The sequence below is a fragment of the Mya arenaria genome, chromosome 11 (assembly GCF_026914265.1).
Source record: "Mya arenaria isolate MELC-2E11 chromosome 11, ASM2691426v1".
NCBI classification, from domain to species: domain Eukaryota; kingdom Metazoa; phylum Mollusca; class Bivalvia; order Myida; family Myidae; genus Mya; species Mya arenaria.
The window spans coordinates 36,482,828-36,501,463 of record NC_069132.1 but is presented as its reverse complement, the minus strand read 5'-3'; the positions used below and the strand labels follow the sequence as shown (position 1 = coordinate 36,501,463).

The 18,636-nt window shown below is 34.6% G+C and overlaps 1 protein-coding gene across 1 annotated transcript; it reads left to right on the top strand.

Moving 5' to 3' along the window:
- The first annotated feature begins 10,129 nt into the window (after positions 1-10,129).
- On the top strand, positions 10,130-11,925 carry LOC128208504 (putative nuclease HARBI1). Its single transcript, XM_052912066.1, has 3 exons — positions 10,130-10,658; positions 11,200-11,331; positions 11,894-11,925. Exons 1-3 carry the CDS (start codon positions 10,130-10,132, stop codon positions 11,923-11,925), a joined length of 693 nt encoding a protein of 230 aa, XP_052768026.1.
- The last annotated feature ends 6,711 nt before the right edge of the window (positions 11,926-18,636 follow it).

The following is an 18,636-nucleotide window of genomic DNA, read 5'->3' as shown; positions in this document are numbered from 1 at the left end:
GGAGCAAACTAGTACTATTTGAGGGCTTATATGCATCAATTGTTTACCGCTCGATGCGACAAAGTAACCTAAATTTTAAATGGCTTAATTGTATAAAGTTTATTTTTGACTCCACTGGTAATTCAAATTTGTTCGAAAATCAAATAAACGTAAATGTTAAGTTCACAAGTTGTAGTATAACGAAAATATTAAAGGACCAGTACTTACAATTTTGGCACGAAAAATGAGATCGTCCAATAAAGGAATATTTTATAATAGCTTTAAGCAAACGATTACACAAGAGAAGTATTTAACTATCATTCCACTAAATCATGCTTTAAATTTATACAAACTTAGATCATGTAATTTTAAATTTCCAGTTGAAACTTTAGCATGGCAAGGAATAGAATACGCGCACAGGCAGTGTCCGCTCTGTCAGTCAGACATTGGCGACAGCTACCATTACATATTAACGTGCACAATTTTCCAGGATCAAAGAAAAAGCTTCATTTCACGATATCATTGGCAGCATCCAAATATGATAAAATATAGCGAGCTCCTAAGTACAAGTAATAAAAAAAACTCTCGTTAATCTGTCAAAGTTCGCCAGATATCTGATAAATCACGTGAAATTTTAACAATTATTAATTACTCTACTTCTTCTTACCTCCTATCCAGGCTTATATTCCAAATCACGCAGCGATCATTATCTCTACAAAGACCATTATTCATAACTAGTTAAATCTAAATAATCTCATATTAAATTTGTAGCAAGTCCAAGACCACTTACACCATTCATAAATTTCTGCACGTGCTTTTTGTACCGTTAGCCAACGAAACGAGGCGAATTTCCATTCAAAATATATCCCGAGTTTAAGGGACTTGTTTTTAATACAGATCTGTTAGTATACATGCCAAATTTTAAGCTGTACAACTTTGTATTACATTGATTTCCTTAATCATGCCTGTTAGCGATTTGTCACTGTACCCGGTGGTAAAATTGCCTCAATTGTTATTTTCAGTCATGTTGTTTACCCAATTGCCTGTATATGTTATTACATGTCTGTTGTAACGATATGTTACCGTGACAAAATAAAAAGTGAATGTGTGTGTGTGTGTATGTGTGCTACTTTAATACCCTTTGAGCTATTCCCCTTCATGCCTGAAAAAACACACCAAAAGAAACAACAAAACACACTCACAGAAAAGCGTTGGATTCCTCTTGCAGTGCCCTGGATTTTGGTTGTATGTATGTGGTCTCTGTTGACGTCATACCTTTCTCAGAAATGCATTTTATTTATGAAATGAGAAAAGCTATTTAGGATGTATTTACAAGCTTACCCGTTAGAAATTAATGCTTCTAGCTTGTTTGAACATTTTAAAGTTAAGTTTAAATCTGTTTAATAAGAAGAGATTGATATACGTCGCCATAATATTTCCTAAATGACTAACAACGAAATCTAGGAAAGTTTAATTTAGACATACAGATTGATATACAGTGATAATTAAATATAAGATACCGAAGCTACTACAAATAAAAGCTAAATCAGTTTACAGTTTATACCTCATTTCACACAAAAGGGTAGATACATATCTTTATAAGGAACATATCTATATATTAAATATTGAAATTTTTGGTGGACAGTAGTACCTCCATTTTATTCTCAGAAATCGTGTGGTGCTTCAAACGTTTAACGTGATACTGAACTAAACTTCACATAACGTATGATTATAAACTACGGTTATCCCAATTTTAAACGGGAAAGCAAATTTGATGAGGGTATGGTTTGTTTATGGTGTTTGTATTTGTGTATGTGGTGTAAGGTGGGGTTTTTTGGTGCTTGTATAATGTATGTGATGTTAATATGTTTTGTCCAAAGTTCATTGTCGTTTGGGCTCTTGCATTGTGATCATAAATTGGGTTTATTTTCGAAATTTTCGACGACTGGGTTTTTCATTGTATTTTTGTAGTGAATGTTAACGTCAAAATTTAACTTGAATTTTGTTAACCGCCTGTCTCTGATGCTGAGAAGAGAAATCCATCACAGGGGCGAAAGCAATTGTACATAAACACCAATATTTAATTTACAATATTTATTTACAGAGTAGGAACATGCCTTTTTTAGCTTTGATCTTGAGATAGAATGTATGCGTACACAGGAGTTCCGCAATGACTATTCAGAACGTCCCGACCCTTTGATGTTTCGACCGCTTTGTGTTTCAATCCCTATCATGGATAGGGTATCCACAGATATCTTGATAGGTGAAAAGGTATCAATAAGTATAATTAATTATTAGTATCTACGATTATAGGAATCATTTGTAAATTAATCAACAATAAAGATTTCACCATGTTTTCGGTAATATCAAAAGGGAATGGTGAAAACAATTTAATAGTAAGCGAAATTACACTTAGTAAGAAGCGTTATAAGTTTATCTGAAAAAATAACATATCTATTTTAAAAATACCTCATTTAATTTCATGATGTATAATGTATATGTTTAATTAATGTTATTCTGTATTGGAGAAAAAATCAGATATGAAATTATATCCTGTTATATTAGAATCTAGTAAAAAATACGGAAATAAAGACACCACTAAACTATAAGTATTCCGAGCATAACGTAAGAAGTTAGTGGGGAAAGATTGGACGCCATCTTTTCTGGAAAGCTTTATTAATGTTGTATTACCTGCTTCTAGTTTCGGATATAATAATGCATGTTGTTTTTTCTATCAGCATATTTTTATGAGGAAAAAGTCAACTGGTTAATTAATACAACGCTGTATAAATATATGTTTTTGATTTTTTTCAACGTTTAAAGTTTATTGGCAAAACATGTGTAACAAAAAGAAATGCCAAGCCATTAATTAACCGCCCAGGGAGCCGTTCCAATAACTTCAATTATCTTAAATGTGTATGAACGTCACAAATGGCAATACAAGATTGTTATTTTTTATTTTTCTCAGCATCGTGTTCATTTTTAAAGTTTTCTATTCACAGAAATATATAGCCAAACAATGAAACTAAGGCACTTCATTTTATTTTAAGACTGAAATAGACTAAAATCTTTATTGAGACGGCCCCAAGGGCTAATTTTTCTCATAGACAAGTGTCTCCCTGATCGTTTTCTATACCAAATGACTGGCCCTCGAAATGAAACAAAAACAGCCATTCATGTTAAGAATGTTAATCCCTATTAGAAAATGAAGGGGGTTGTGTTGGCGTATTTTTAGATAACTCATAACTATGTATTGTTACGACCACCAAAGGCCAGAAAGAAAGAGATACGAGCATCAGTCTTTTGACAACTACAACATTTATTGACTTACAATTTTACCAAGTCATGCACATTTAAATACCTGGAATAGACAATATTTTAAAACAAATCACAGAATATCTTCACTGATCCGGGCATTTTTGAATGTCCACATAATATTATCCGCATGAAATATTGAACGAACACACTATACCAGCACTAATTAAATTCAAGAGAACCTTCAGGATTATTCTACTAAAGTATTAAAAAGTAATCATCTAAGGATAACTTAATTGATCAAATATTTCAAAACCAATCTAGCAATAATACTTCAAAAACAATCTAGCAATAATACTTCAAAAACAATCTAGCACTGGTGACACATTTGACCTTTTTATAAAGAATTGCTAATGTTTAAAGAAACTTTAATCTTAAGACTCTCGATCAGAGAAGTTTGCCCTTTGATACAAACTGAAAATGTTCCAGTAAATCCACAACAATCTTCATGAACTCTCTCTCAAATACTAATAATATATTGTTTGTTCTAAAACACCGAATAAATAGAAAACTAAAATGTTCTAAACAAATCTTGACAAAAACATGCTAAAAATATCATTTTGGAAAACTTAGTTAAGGTCACCATGCCTATTAAACTAGATTATAAACATATTACAGTACAAATGGATTATACACTAGCAGTGAAGTACTGAATTTAAGATACCTTTGCATGTAACAGTTTATGCCATCAAACTCATTACCAAATCCCATTGTGGCTTTAAATATTGCCAGTTTATTTTCGGGAACGACAACTGCGGCGCTGGAAACGAAATGCAAAATTGAATAAATTGTTAGCTTGAAAACACCTTGAAAGCCTCTTGGACGACAAAATAGATACGAACGGGCGTTGCCCCCAAATCCGGCGTGTAGATTGACATTCGATTGCTTCGTCTACGGCACTCATCGGTGGCTGGCGTACGGATTTGGCATACCATGTGGCTCAAAGGTGTACTATCAACAACAGTAAGACAAGTTATCGCTACAGCTGTAAACTTATAGCTGCCGCTGTAATTTTAAGTACAGGTTCAGCTGTGTAATTACAGGTGTACTTATGAATAAAATAAAACAACGGTCATAACTTAAAGCTGTGGCTATTTTTATACAAACATACAAGTTTACAGATGTATAAACGAATATCACAAATAAATGACAAAATGAGCATGGAAGCATAATAATGTCATTTGCATTTTCATGTGTTGCATTATGCATACTAAACAAAAAAATAATCCGTGTACATCATATATTTATAAAAAATAAATATGGCTGTAAAATGCAACTGTATGACGTAAATAATCAGCTGTTAATGTATTTTGGGCGTAAATTGATACTTATAATAGTATTAATGAATTGTAATGTTTTAAAGTGTTTTTTATAACGTAATTTAAATTTATTCCCGGTGAAGTGTATTATTGCATAACTCATTATTATTGCTAAGAGGAAATTTCTAAGACTTATCTGTAAAATAAATAAATACGCAATAGTTTTGACATGGTAAATCGTCCATATGCATGTACATCGGAGGTTGTTTTATAAGAGGAACATGTCCAAGGTACTCCGAGATCGTATCCGCCTACTAAAACCACTTTCTCAATGCCGTCATCTAAATGATACCAATCGTGATAAAAACATCAAGTAATTATCCTTTTTTTTAAAAAAGGTATCATTAATTGGTATTTTCTGTCAGTACTGCCCATCATTCGTTGAATTATTTTGTACAATTGTATATAAACAGGATATGGTTCTTACTGCAACATTTAATATTGAGTTGATATACTCGTATGTTGGGTAACAAGTTATGAACAACAATAGTCACGACCCTTTCCGCAATTTTCTACGATTCTGGAAGGAGAGACACACTTCTAGCACAGAAACCTCCTGAGACGCGTGATAATTACCCTCTTGTACTGCGAAATGGTGAGGGAGGGATGTTATATATCTTCAATGGCATCTAAACGACAGGAGAACGATACATTGGTTCTCACTCCATTTACAACACGAAATATGACAATTGCCGAAGGAATTTAATTAACTCTAGATACTTAAAAATCTCTGTTTGCTGTCTGAATGCTTTCCCGTATTAAAGGGACTCGATCACGTTTTATAATGCCTAAAAAATACATTTGGTTCCGGTGACCGAACCCATCCTACAAAATAGGACATGGATATAAGAAATATGACCATACCGTTTTTATTGTCAGTTGCTTAAAGAATTGAATAATAAAGAGTACATAGTTTTCAGGAGTGTTTTTTAATGTGTAGTTAAAGCTTAACACAGAAGGCTACTTTAACTCCATTCTCCAATAATGACAATAACGTGCTTACATAACGCCTAATAAAATTTGTCTTATTAATTCAAAATTGGTACAGTATCGTTTCAAATTCACCAAAATGTCATATGTATCAAGTATACAAAAACGATAACGTATTTGAAAGCTATGTTGATATACTACCGAAGAGTCTTCACTGTATTTGCTTAAATTAAGAATAATCACAAATTTCCCATATCGCGGTTTCAAGTCACTAAACCGCGGAACCTTCTTTTCACATAATGAACCGGAACTCGTTTTAATATACTCGCTCACATTTATTCCATAAACAGTCAATCAGTCAGCATAACAGAACGTAATGGAACACATCTTAACGCTATTGTACGTAACGTAGGAACGTAAAGGAACGTTAAGGAACGTAGGAGCGGTTATCTGAAATAACCCAAACACAGTAATCAAGACACATACATCATATACACAATAACAATCAAAATAATGCAATTAACATTAATGACATTTTTCATGACATTCAAAAATACTTAAAGTTACAAAAATGCTCTGAAGTTTTCTAGCCATCAACAATTTCCTTAATTAACCTTCCCTTTATATTGTAGATTAACTTCGTTTATAAAAAACAAAAATGTTACAAAATATAACTAACTAAACATTGGTACGTGTTCCGATTTATTCACTTACTAACCAAATTTACTTTCGCCCGGAGCACTCGCAGCTGCCAGCCAATCAAAACCAAAAACAAGCTCATGGTAACCATGCTAAATATATTTTGTATACGTATCTTGCATATCCCAGGCAAATAATCTAAACAATGGGTCTGATTAATTTGTTATATTATTATAACAATGAATCATACTCATTAGCGACCTACAAAGCTTATGAATTTAATAAACATATTCCTAGCTGCGGCACACCCCATCGAAGTAGGTTGTGGTCAAAATATTGAGAGATTTCGTCGAAAATGTCACTTGTGTAGTAGTAATCGTTAAGGTGATGAATATTATTACTGGTTTGAATGTCAACCTTTTTTCAGATGATGACCCTTTCATCTAATGTCAAATAGGTACTTTCTTTAAAACAATACGACTTCTGTGTCTCAGTATTTCCTGTTGTAGAAAACTGTATGAAATATATGTCTACTTTGTTTATATATATATATGCCTCGTTACTTGTTTATTAATGTGTTATTATTTTGATCACAGCGTTGTAATAACCAATGATCAAAATAAAATCTTGAAACCTTGAAATCGTGATAAATACATCAAGTAGTTAGTTTCTTTTAGAAACACGGTATCATTAAATACGCATTTTCTGTCAGTAATGTCGATCTATCTACGATTATTTTGTACTACATGTCTTTTATTGTATACGAGATAAACAAGATATGGTTCTTACTGCAACATATAGTATTGTATTGATAACACAGAACAGAACAGAACATTTAAGAAGATCCTAGACATGTGTACATATTCATACATTTGAATATGCAGTTTCATAAATTACAGGCAACATACAACATACCAATAATAACAATACACATGGGTTGGGACACAAGCTATAATCAACATTAGAAAAAGGCACTCCTCGCAATTTCGAACGATTCTGACGAAGAGACACAAACCTCCTGAAACGCGTGGTAATTACCCTCTTGTACTGCGAAATGGTAGGGGAGGGATGCTATATATCTTCAATGGCATCTAAACGACAGGAAAACGACGCATTGGTGATTACTTCATTTAAACCACAAAATATGTGACAATTGCCGGAAAGGAATTTTATCCTCTGTTGGAACTTAATTTTCTTGATGCTGTCTGGATGCATTTAAAGGGACTCGATAAGGTTTGATAAACTTACACATCGAACGACTAAAACATCGTCTGAAATGTAAAAACAATGCCTGTTTCAATGACAAAACATCATCGGAAGTTTAAATTGAAAATAAAATAAAAATGTGACAGACTGTGCTTTTTGCCGAAAAGCGTTAGGAACACTATCGGAAGTTGCATTATTTAAGGATGGAGATTTACAAAATTCAAAAATCTGTCAGTTGCAGTTTGGAGTTAGATCATAAAAGTAAGTTAAAAGAAAATCGTTGCCAACATAACATCAGTGAGTCAGTCCCTTTAAGTATGTTAAGTCAAACCCAGTATAAAGGTTCATGATCAAAATTTCACATTCTATTCAATTACCACCGTCATTATTTAAAAGATGTCTGTTGGTAAAGCATGAAGTGTTTTTGATTTAAATGAAGTTTTTTCTGTTGGGATAGTTGTTCCTGTAGGTTATACTGCACTGATAAAAACAACTATGGTAAACGTAGCACGAAACCCTAACACTACGAATAAAGACATTTCTAATGTGCGTCGGTTAAATTGAGGCCGACCAGATTCTGTGAACGTCATGCCAGGTAAAATGGGGCCGACCAGCCTCTATTTGCGTCTTCCCAGGTAAAATGGTGCATACCAGCCTCTGCGTGCGTCATCCCAGGTAAATAGAGGACCGTCGAGGCTCTGTGCGGGTCATCCCAGGTTCAATGAGGTTCAAAGCATCCGACCAGGCTCTGTGTTGGTTATCCCAGGATAAATTAGGGCAAATCGGTCCGAGAAGCTCTGTGAGAGTCATCCCAGGCTGAATGGGGCCGAACCGTCCGAACAGGCTCTGTGCGCGTCATTACAGGTTAAATGGTTGCCGATCAGACTCTGTTTACGTCATCCCAGGTTAAAAAAGAAGATAAGGTTTTGTACGTGTCAGCTTGGTTATGCTGCAATGTATAAAAACGTCGTATTTTTTACTTTTCATGAACATATAAGTTTAACTTTATATTTTCGCATGACACTGGAAATTCAGAAAAAAAGTGGTGCTGGCACTTCATTGGACATTGGATATTCGAAATGAATATCTTTCTGGCATGAAATTGGACCTTGGACATTCAAAAATAAATATCGTGCCAGCAAAACATTGGACATTAGATATTCGTATTCTTAACTTTTCATGGACATATAAGTTTAACTTTATATTCTCGCACGACATTGAAAATTCAGGAAGAAAAGTCGTGATGGCACTTCATTGGACATTCAAAATGAATATCTCTCTGGCTTGAAATTGGACTTTGGACGTTCAAAAATGAATGCCAGCACGACATTAGATATGCGAAGGTGAAAGTCTTGCTGGCACGCCATAGGTCATGAAAAATGAATGATGGCACGACATTAGACATTGGGCATTCAATAACAAATTTCTTGCTGGCTCTACATTTGACATTTGCTGGCACCACTCGTTTTTTGAATGTCCAAGAACAAAGTCGAGCCAGCAAAACATTCCGTTTTTTAATGTTCAATGTCCAATGTCTTTATAACAAGATTTGAGACAACTCATTTAGCTGTGTTTGATTTATTCAAATATATGAGGACATCATAAAATAGTTCACAATTAAAAATTCAAAACGTTGCTGTTGTTCGATTTGCTCCGCTCCCTTCGGTAACTTATTCACGAAGGAATTATTTAATAAATTCTAACCTATACTTGTAACGTGGTCAACAAAGAAGAGATGGTTTAGAATGTTAAAGCTATGTAGTAAATCTTACTTTTACTCTTTACTCCGAAAATTATTAATTTAAACAAACGCAATTTAAAGCCAACAGCTGAGTAATAGAGAATGTCAAATTGGTGAATATAGTTTTATTCACCTCGTAATTTTCTCGCCGTCTAAGGATGGATACATATCAGTTCCGAACCGTGTGATTTTCATAAACTAAACAGAATATAAGTTCTTCAAAGGAAACAGCATTGGCGAGCACATTATTAAAAAATATAGACACATGGATTGTTCGATGTTTGACCTTAACGTTTTTATTGGTTGGTAAAATTGGTTCCTGCGGATGGCTGCCAGTATAAATCTTGTAAAAAAAAATCTTTCTTACATCCTTATGTACTGAATTGTAAGATAAATTGCGTTTGCTTTGCATAGAAATGTAGAAACATTTAGATGTAGGATGATTGCAAAGTGAAAAAAGAAAATAATTAGTTCTTTTTACAATAGTTATCATCGTGCACAGCTGTTCCAAAGTGGCTAATGTTAACTTTCCGTACAAAAATTTAGCTATTGATTTTTTTTGTCTGGGGTAATGCTTAAACGAGTGGGAATATTAAAAACTGAATGTGAAAATTGCTTTAGATCTGCAAGTTTTTCCAATATGAATTCAAAACTAGCGGTAACCTTCATATTTTTATTGAACTTATTACATGGTATACTAACATGGGAAAATATCTCATGAAAACAACAATTGCATTATTCTTATCTAGCTCTCGGTAAAGAAAGGTAGATATAAGCGCAACATTCAATTATATATATTGCATATCTGGGGCCGGTTGCTCAAAACCTCCGTTAGGCTTAACGGACCGTTAAACAGCTAACGGTCCGTTAAATTTCAACATGGCGTTAATTTTCTGTTGCTCAAAGAAATATTAAGTTTTAACGATGGAGTTAACGGTGAAACTGACCGTTAAAGTTAATTGAGATAAGAACCTCGATTAAAGTTAACGGCAGATTTATCATGGCAGGTATATTTTTACCAAATGTAAGGAAACAGCGCCAGTATAGACATACTCCTCATGTTCAGCATCTTGATGATGGGGAAATGCACGAGAGGTATCGTTTCACAAATGATGTCGTAGCATTTTTGAAGGATATCTTGAATGATGACATAAAAAGAGAAACTCACCGGAACAGGGCCCTCAGTGTGCGACAGATGGTTCTTATAACCCTTCGGTTCCTCGCCACAGGGGCGTTTTTCAATGTTGTAGTAGACAGCATGGGTTACCACAAATCAACAGTTTCTCGTGTGGTAACCCACGTGACAGAGATTATTTGCAAAAGCATGAAACGATTCATTGTATGGCATTCCGACGAAGAGAAGAATAGAGTGAAGAGCGGATTTTTCACATCGGCAGGCTTCCCTCACGTAGTGGGGTGCGTTGACGGGACACACATCCGTATCCAGGCCCCTTCTGTTGATGAGCCAGCTTATGTCAACCGAAAAGGCTATCATAGTATCAACATGCATGCAGTTTGCGATCATGAAGGTAAAAAATGATTGAAATTTCACCATAAACATTCTAAAGATCCTTTTCTTGTAAACGCTTTATCAAATAATTTTTGTCAACTCGTCTTAGACCGAAACGGTCATAAAATCTGAAATTCACCCCGATTATCGATCAATAATGGGCATATTCGGTTTGGTCAGAATGTGACAATTATCATAGAAAGTTTTACAATTGGTCCCCTAAATGTTTTTCATTTAACTTAATACATTTTACCACTCTAACCTAACCATACGCAGGGATGGCTCCAGGATCTGATGATTGAGGGGTTTTAGTTGGGACATACAGCTCTTAGTGCTCCCTCTCTCCCCCGACATCGACACAAATAAACTTTACATTTGTGATTGTACATTAAAGAACATTTAGGAATTGTCCCTGATGATATGGGCTGGAGGCCTTCATGCAATAAATGTTTGAATTGAATTGATGATAAAAAATGCGAATGTTGTTTATAATCATGTCATAAAATTGTAAGACTGAACGTGCTGTTAATTGGTAAATAACTAAATCATTATTTTCCCAGGATTGTTCACAAGTGTCAACGCCAGTTGGCCGGGCTCGTGCCATGATGCACACGTGTTCAGGACATCAGGGCTGTGCAACAGGCTACAACGAGACAATCAATGTCTGGAAGATGGGGTGCTTCTTGGAGATAGTGGGTAAGTAGCATATACAAAATATGATGTCATCAGATCAAATTCGTAGCTGAACCGTGGTCTAGTTGTTAATTTTAAACACTTCACTTTCAATCAAGGGGTCGCATGTTTTTATTCCCTGTCGCATCACTAAACGTACTAATCGTCTCTAATGATTTTGTGTGCTGTGAAAATCTTCAAATGAAAACAACATAACAAACCAGTGAAATTATCAACATCACAATATCTTATTTTTTTAAAGATGACATTTGGTATTATTTATTATTTTGCAGTATTCTATATATCTAAGAATTATACAAATATTTTCGCCTTGTCACCTCTTCCTTTGCAATTCTTCTTATATTCTGCCATTTGTTTGATACTTCTTCTGCAGATCTTATGGCAAAGCCCAAAGAGGATATTATTCCAGCAATTCGGTGCCATTCTTCTTCTTTTTTCTGATTTGTAACCTTGTTACTGAAGCTAGAGCTAAGTAGCTCTTTAGTTTCTTCTACACTCATAAGTTCCTCTAACAACAAAACTTCATTTTTATTAAAGTTTGTTTTTCTCTTTTTTTTGCAGAAGACAAGTCAGCCATCTTGGAAGGAGAATGATGCATTATGGGACAGGAAGTAGAAATTTAACAGCCTGTTAAGGATTTAACACTGGCGTTATGGACTTAACGCTGACGTAATTTAACGGCAGCGTTAAGTCTCTTTAAGCAACAGGATTATAACGGAGCGTTATGTTACGCTCCGTTAAGGATTTAACGGACTATTAAGGTAACGTAGCGTTATATTTAACAGAGGTTTTGAGCAACCGGCCCCAGGTGTATATTATAACGGTTATAACGTTTAATACCCAAAAAGGTACAGCGACTTATCGTGTATTATGTTCAAGAAAAGAAACATCAGCTAAACGTTTTATTAAAAGCATAATGAAATGTCTTATAAAGGTATATCTAAAAATAAATTACCATGCAGACAGCAACTTAATATCAAGTAAAAACAAGTAACAGATATCAGTATAATACAAGTTGCGCCATAATTACATGAAATTGGCATATTTACACGTGGAAAACGTGACTTGACACTTATTTTAAAAGAGCAGAAAAAAGAATTTGCTACAACATCAAATTCTTTGAACACAAACGGAACTCATACCAGCTATACAAACACCTTTCAAATAAACTAAAACGCCGGCACCTGCATGCAAATGTTTTAACACAAGATTGATACATGTCTAGAACCGGCACCTGCAGGCAAGCGTTCTAGTAAAGAACACATACAAGCTTGACACATGTCTGGCCAGCGAGACAAAGCAACGACACCTGCATGCAAGCGTACTAGCACAAAACACAAACAAGCTTGACACATGTTTGGTCAGTGAGACAAAGCAACGACACTTGCATGCAAGCGTACTAGCACAAAACACAAACAAGCTTGACACATGTCTGGTCAGTGAGACAAAGCAACGACACCTGCATGCAAGCGTACTAGCACAAAACTCAAACAAGCTTGACAAATGTCTGGCCAGTGAGACAAAGCAACGACACATGCATGCAAGCGTACTAGCACAAAACACAAACAAGCTTGACACATGTCTGGCAAATGAACCAAAGCACTCGCACCTGCATGAAAGCATACTAACACAGAACACAAACAAGCTTGACACATGTCTGGCAAATGAACGAAAGCACTCGCACCTGCATAAAAGTATACTAACACAGAACACAAACAAGCTTGACACATGTTTGGTCAATGAACCAAAACACCGGCACCTGCATGCAAGCGTATTAACACGTACAAAATGTAAACAAGCTTGACACGTGTTTGGCCAGTGAAGCAAGGCACTGTATCATCATGTCTTGTTTTTGTTACCACAGTTTACACGAATGGCCGTTTACATTCATAGTTTCCTAGGACGGCACCATTTTTATTTTAAGATCTATCTGTGATAGTACATGTACACAGAAATAGTATTAATTCCTCTGCTTATATCTGTTTAGACCTTTTCCCCGGCTTTAATGTATTCGCGAAAACCATGTTTTTGCTTTCCCTAACAATTATTGATTACGGAAAAAATAAATACAACTTTGAATATTCAACACTTTATATACATTACTCTATATATTTCCATACTCATTTTTAGAAGAAATCTTCACATTTTGCCTTATTCCATCCGGAGTTCTAAAACAAAATCGTTATTCTTATATTGAAATCCGATAAACTCGAACTCTTTCTTATAATTACGTTACTTTGTTGTTACCGAATTACGGTTATTTGATACAATTTTGATTAAGAAGTTGTTAGTCTTTGTTGAATAAAGCGATGTAAAACACAATGTATTTCCCAAACATATCAAATTATGGATTGCATAATTAACTTGATTCTGTAAATTACATTTATGAAATAATAAAATTGATAGGAGACTTAAAAAAAGAGTTTTTGGTTACTATATATAATAAAAATAAATATCTTTACATTTTGATAACGAAATATTGTTTTTCGCGCTTCTGATATATTTTCACAAAGATGTGAACGAAGTTAAGTCTTCCGTTAGAATGAAACATTATTATGGTACAACAATCCATTGTTGCGTAATAACGGAATACAAAAAACGAATGTAAGTATGTGTTGAACTCACTTCATGGGTTCCGTAAGATATAGTTGTCGGTACCTAAATAGTACCAATTAGAAGAATGTTTACCAGAATTTGCCGACTGAAGAAGACTCTGATATGCTAACTTGAAATGATTAATTTCATTGGAACATAAAACAGATATAAAAAACAGATGTAGAATGTCGATGAGAGTCTGCGAGGCCATTTAATCACATTTATTATTTGAAGAAAAATGTCAAGGCCTTGAGACAGACAGCTTTGATGTGCAAACTCTTTAACGTAAGCCATATCTCAATAAATGTTCAATATATTCACATGAAACATATATTAAAAGAGTTCATAAACGCATATGACAAGAACCATAAATGCTACTTTCAAGCCTTTGGAGCTATTCCCCTTTAAGCCTGAAAAAACAGCAACAACAAAACACACTCACAGACGAGCGTTGGAATCCTCTTGAAGTGCCCTGGTTTTAAACTATATGTATGTGGGCTCTGGCGACGTGATACCTTTCTCAGAAATCCATTGTATTATGATATGGGATCAACTATACAGAGTGAATTTACAAGCTTACCGTTAGAAATTAGTGCTTCTAAATTGAAATCAACTAGCTTGTATAAATATTTCAAAATAAGAAGAGATTGATAAACGTCGCCTAAATGTTCTCTAAAATGTTAATGTTCCCTTAAATGGGTTCCGGCCAGGGTTCGTGCGTGTCATTCCTGGTGAAATGTAGGATGACCAGGCTCTGTGCGGCATCCCAGGTTAAATGCGGGTCGACCAAGGTATGTGCGCGTCATCCCAGGTTGAATGGGGTCTGACCAGGCTCTGTGCTCGTCATCGCAGGTTAAATGCGGACCGACCATGCTCTTTTCGCGTCATCCTAGTTTAAATGGGGTCCAACCAGTCAGTACGCGTCACCCCAGCTTAAATGGGGGCTCTGTTTGCGTCATCCGATAACAAATAGGCGGATTAGACTCTGTTCGCGTCAGCTTGGTTCGGCTGCAATGTATATTTTAATAACCTCGACTTTTTAACTTTTCATGAACATTTAAATATAAGAAATGAAATAAAAGTATTGCTAGTACTTAATTGAACATAAGACTATCAAAATGAACCTTTCCGGCATGCAATTGGACATTGTACATTCAAAAATGAAAGTCGTGCCAGCACAACATTGACCATTGGATATTCGAAAGTAATAGACGTGCTGGCACGACAAAGCACATAAAAGATGAATTAAGTCGTGCTGACACGACATTTGACATTGGACATTCAAAAACGAATGTCTTGCTGGCACGACATTGGTCATAGGTCATTCAAAAATGAAAGTCGTGCAAGCACGACATTGGACATTGGACATTCAAACATACAAGTCGTGCTGGTACGACATTGGACATTCAAAAATGGAAGGTGTGCATGGATGACATTGGATAAAGAACACTTAAAAAAACAAAAACAAAAAACAACTTAAAATAATTTACTTTTAAAATTTCACAACGATGCTGTTGTTCGCAAAGACGCCTCGAATGTTTTTGAAACATGACTAAAATAAATCAGACACAGTTCACCAGTATACAAAGTTTGAGTTACCTAGATACAATGTTACCACAGTTATTGAACGAATTTGGACTTTCAGCTCAAGGTCACCACGACCTTGACTCTTGACCAACTGACGCCAAGATAGTTAGGGTGCTGGTCATGTTTAAGGGACCTCTACCAAGTTCGAGATCCCTAGGCCTAAGCGTTTGCAATTATTGATAGTAAATTGCGTATTTTCAACTTACTGTCACAACGACCTTGACCTTTGACCCACTTACCTCTGAAGCAATAGGGTTCATCTGCTGGTTTTGACCAATCTGCCTACAAAGTTTGAGGTACTTGGGCCATAGTGTTCTTCATATATTGATCGGAAACCGATTTTCAGCTGAAGGTCACTACGACATTGACCTTTGACCAACTGACCTCAAAATAAAAAGGTTTTAACTGCTGGCCATGACCAACCTACCAAAGCTTAAGAACCCTGGGCTTAAGCGTTTTTATATTGATCGGAAAACGTGGGGACGGACGAATGGACGGACAGACGATCAGATAACAATCCCAGGTGTTGTAATACTAACAATTATGAACTTAAGGTTTCATGCTTTTAGTTATGAGTTAAGTGTGACACAAGCTTTTGGTTAATAAGGGAAGTTCTATACTCTTCCAGTTTACAAGGGGTCTGATGGTAAAAATTTAGCTGGTATTAATAAAACATCTTCAGTCATTTCTTAACTAAGGTCGACTCTTTTAACATAAAATTATTTTTATTACATAAAATTTATGAAAATAAAGTGTTTCAGATATAATTATTTTTTCATATCATATGGTAAGTGCAATACTTAAATCCTAAGAAAATGACCTAAGTTAGAAAATGGCTTTAGATCTTTTATTAATACCAGCACAAGAGCATGTATGAGAAAAATGTTGAAAGAATTTATAACAAGTAAAATGGTATTTATTATCAAAAATGAGCAATACTGATATTGAAAATAAACTTCACATGACGCGACAATTAGCAAGAATACAATGGTCTGAATAAACAAACTTTACTGTATTTAGAGGAATGTTAGATGTACAACAGGGCCCGTATTACAGAAGCAGCTTAAGTAAATTTTAAATATTTTCAATTAATTAAAAAAAGACATATTTCCAAAATCATATAAGAACTTCAAAATGTGTTAACTGCTTTAGCATATAAATAATAGTAATATTCATCTAGTTATCTAAATTTAACCACATATATCCTTTATGTTTGAAGTCCCAGTCCCAGTATATTTTAGTAATGTAAACTTATTGAAATGTATGTATATCCTAATGACTTCTCTTAACCCTTTTAACACTTTTTAAATGTTCGATAAAAAAATCCATTTATCCTGTCACTTGCAACAAATCGGTCCAATAACAAGGTGCCGTGTAAATTTTAGTTTATTAGGATAGTAGATCACGTGATGTGTATCTACAGTCAGTTGTTCATGTGACCGCGAAAACGGACTTCTTTTCAATTCTGAAATGTCAGAGGAAAAGCACAAGTAATGTTTCAGTATCATATCAATAGTCCGCCAACAACTGACCTCAACAATCACTCGCCCATAAAGTCCCATCATTCTGCATAATATTGACATTGGTAGAACAATCGACCAGAAAATCTACATCTGATGTGAAAATCTTACCCCACCCGCAAATTCTGGAACTGTGCAGCATTCAACGATAGTAAATTCCATTTCTGTGGCGAATGATAAAATTTCACTTACAACAGAAATGAATTATCTCTTTGCCGGTGCTGTTCTGAAAATCCAACACTACCAACACGAATGAAATCCATTTAATTTGTGGCGATTGTTTGTAAATATTCGTGATCTTGAACCATGACTTGTGTACTGTACTTTGTGACTGGCGGAATAATTGTTACATCATCAATTAATGTTTGGTGACCGATTTATGTTTATGCACTTTTAAAAGCTTTATTATGTTTTGAATTGATATTGACGTATTAAAATGCAATGACTTTGACTGCAAGCGTATTGAAAAAAGTTGAACAACTTTGAGAACTATTTCGGGAACGATTTAAACATGGATACCGATTGTGATGACGTCATCAGGGAAAAACAGTTGTCCCCCTTATTTTACGGAAACTTAATGATTTTAAGGTTATTTATAGTGTTTAAATAAACAAAGTAACAGGAAAAATAGAATACTAGGTTAGTGCCGTGGATGGAGAAAGTTTATCTGGCTCGGGTGCGGAATTTATCAGGTTCGCCTTCGGCTCACTCGATAAATTCCTCCGCCTTGCCAGATAAACTTCCTCTATCCACGGCACTAACCTAGAATTCTCTATTAATCGCAATAACAAACATGCTATAATACCGAAATAATTGTTTACATTAAACAACGTCCTTATGAAATTTGCTTATCATGTGACTTGTTAGTGCTAAGAATACCATACTGCTTTATATATTAATAATTTTCATAATTTAACTTAGAATTAATTCGTTTAAATATTTTTTTAAACAAAATAATCATACTTACACTTTTATTTTCATACAATAATATTTCAATGGAAAGATGAATTATATTTATTGAAGAAAACGGAGGTAATAAGACAATGGTATGGCAATGATTATTGCAACGTACAGTTCCAACATTATAGCATTCGTACTGATATATGTAATAAATTGTCATTAAATCTTCAAGTTTTCCCATTTATTAAAAACCAGATTATTTTAAATATGCACAACATTCCCGGAAATATTTTTCTGAGCTTTAAAAAATCGGGTACTACGGTTCGTAAACCAAGCTATAAAAAAACCGTAGCCTACGAGTTTGGGGACAAGTTATTAAATACCCATTATATATGTCCAAAGGTTTGTAATAGCGGTAAAAGACATACGTTTTATTGTATCTTGATGTTCTTTTTTCTTTAATCAGTTTATACAATTGTTTGTTCGTACAGGGTTTTTTTATCAAACATATTTTATAATTTTATTTTACAATTTTAATGTTGGCTGGTCCATTATGTTCACGGGATCCTCCACGGTACAACATTGAAACCTATTCCAAACTGTTTCCACGCGACATCAATAACTAAGCAAATTCAACTCTATACTTGGAGCTTGGTCAATCAAGGAGAGATGGATAAGGATTTGAAGTTATGTAGTAAATCT

Bases quoted from the DNA above. Each gene is read 5' to 3' on its own strand.
- LOC128208504 (XM_052912066.1), top strand. From the start codon at position 10,130: ATGGCAGGTATATTTTTACCAAATGTAAGGAAACAGCGCCAGTATAGA. The intron at 10,659-11,199 runs GTAAAAAATGAT...TTATTTTCCCAG, and splicing joins TGCAGTTTGCGATCATGAAG to GATTGTTCACAAGTGTCAAC. The intron at 11,332-11,893 runs GTGGGTAAGTAG...TTTTTTTTGCAG, and splicing joins TGGGGTGCTTCTTGGAGATA to AAGACAAGTCAGCCATCTTG.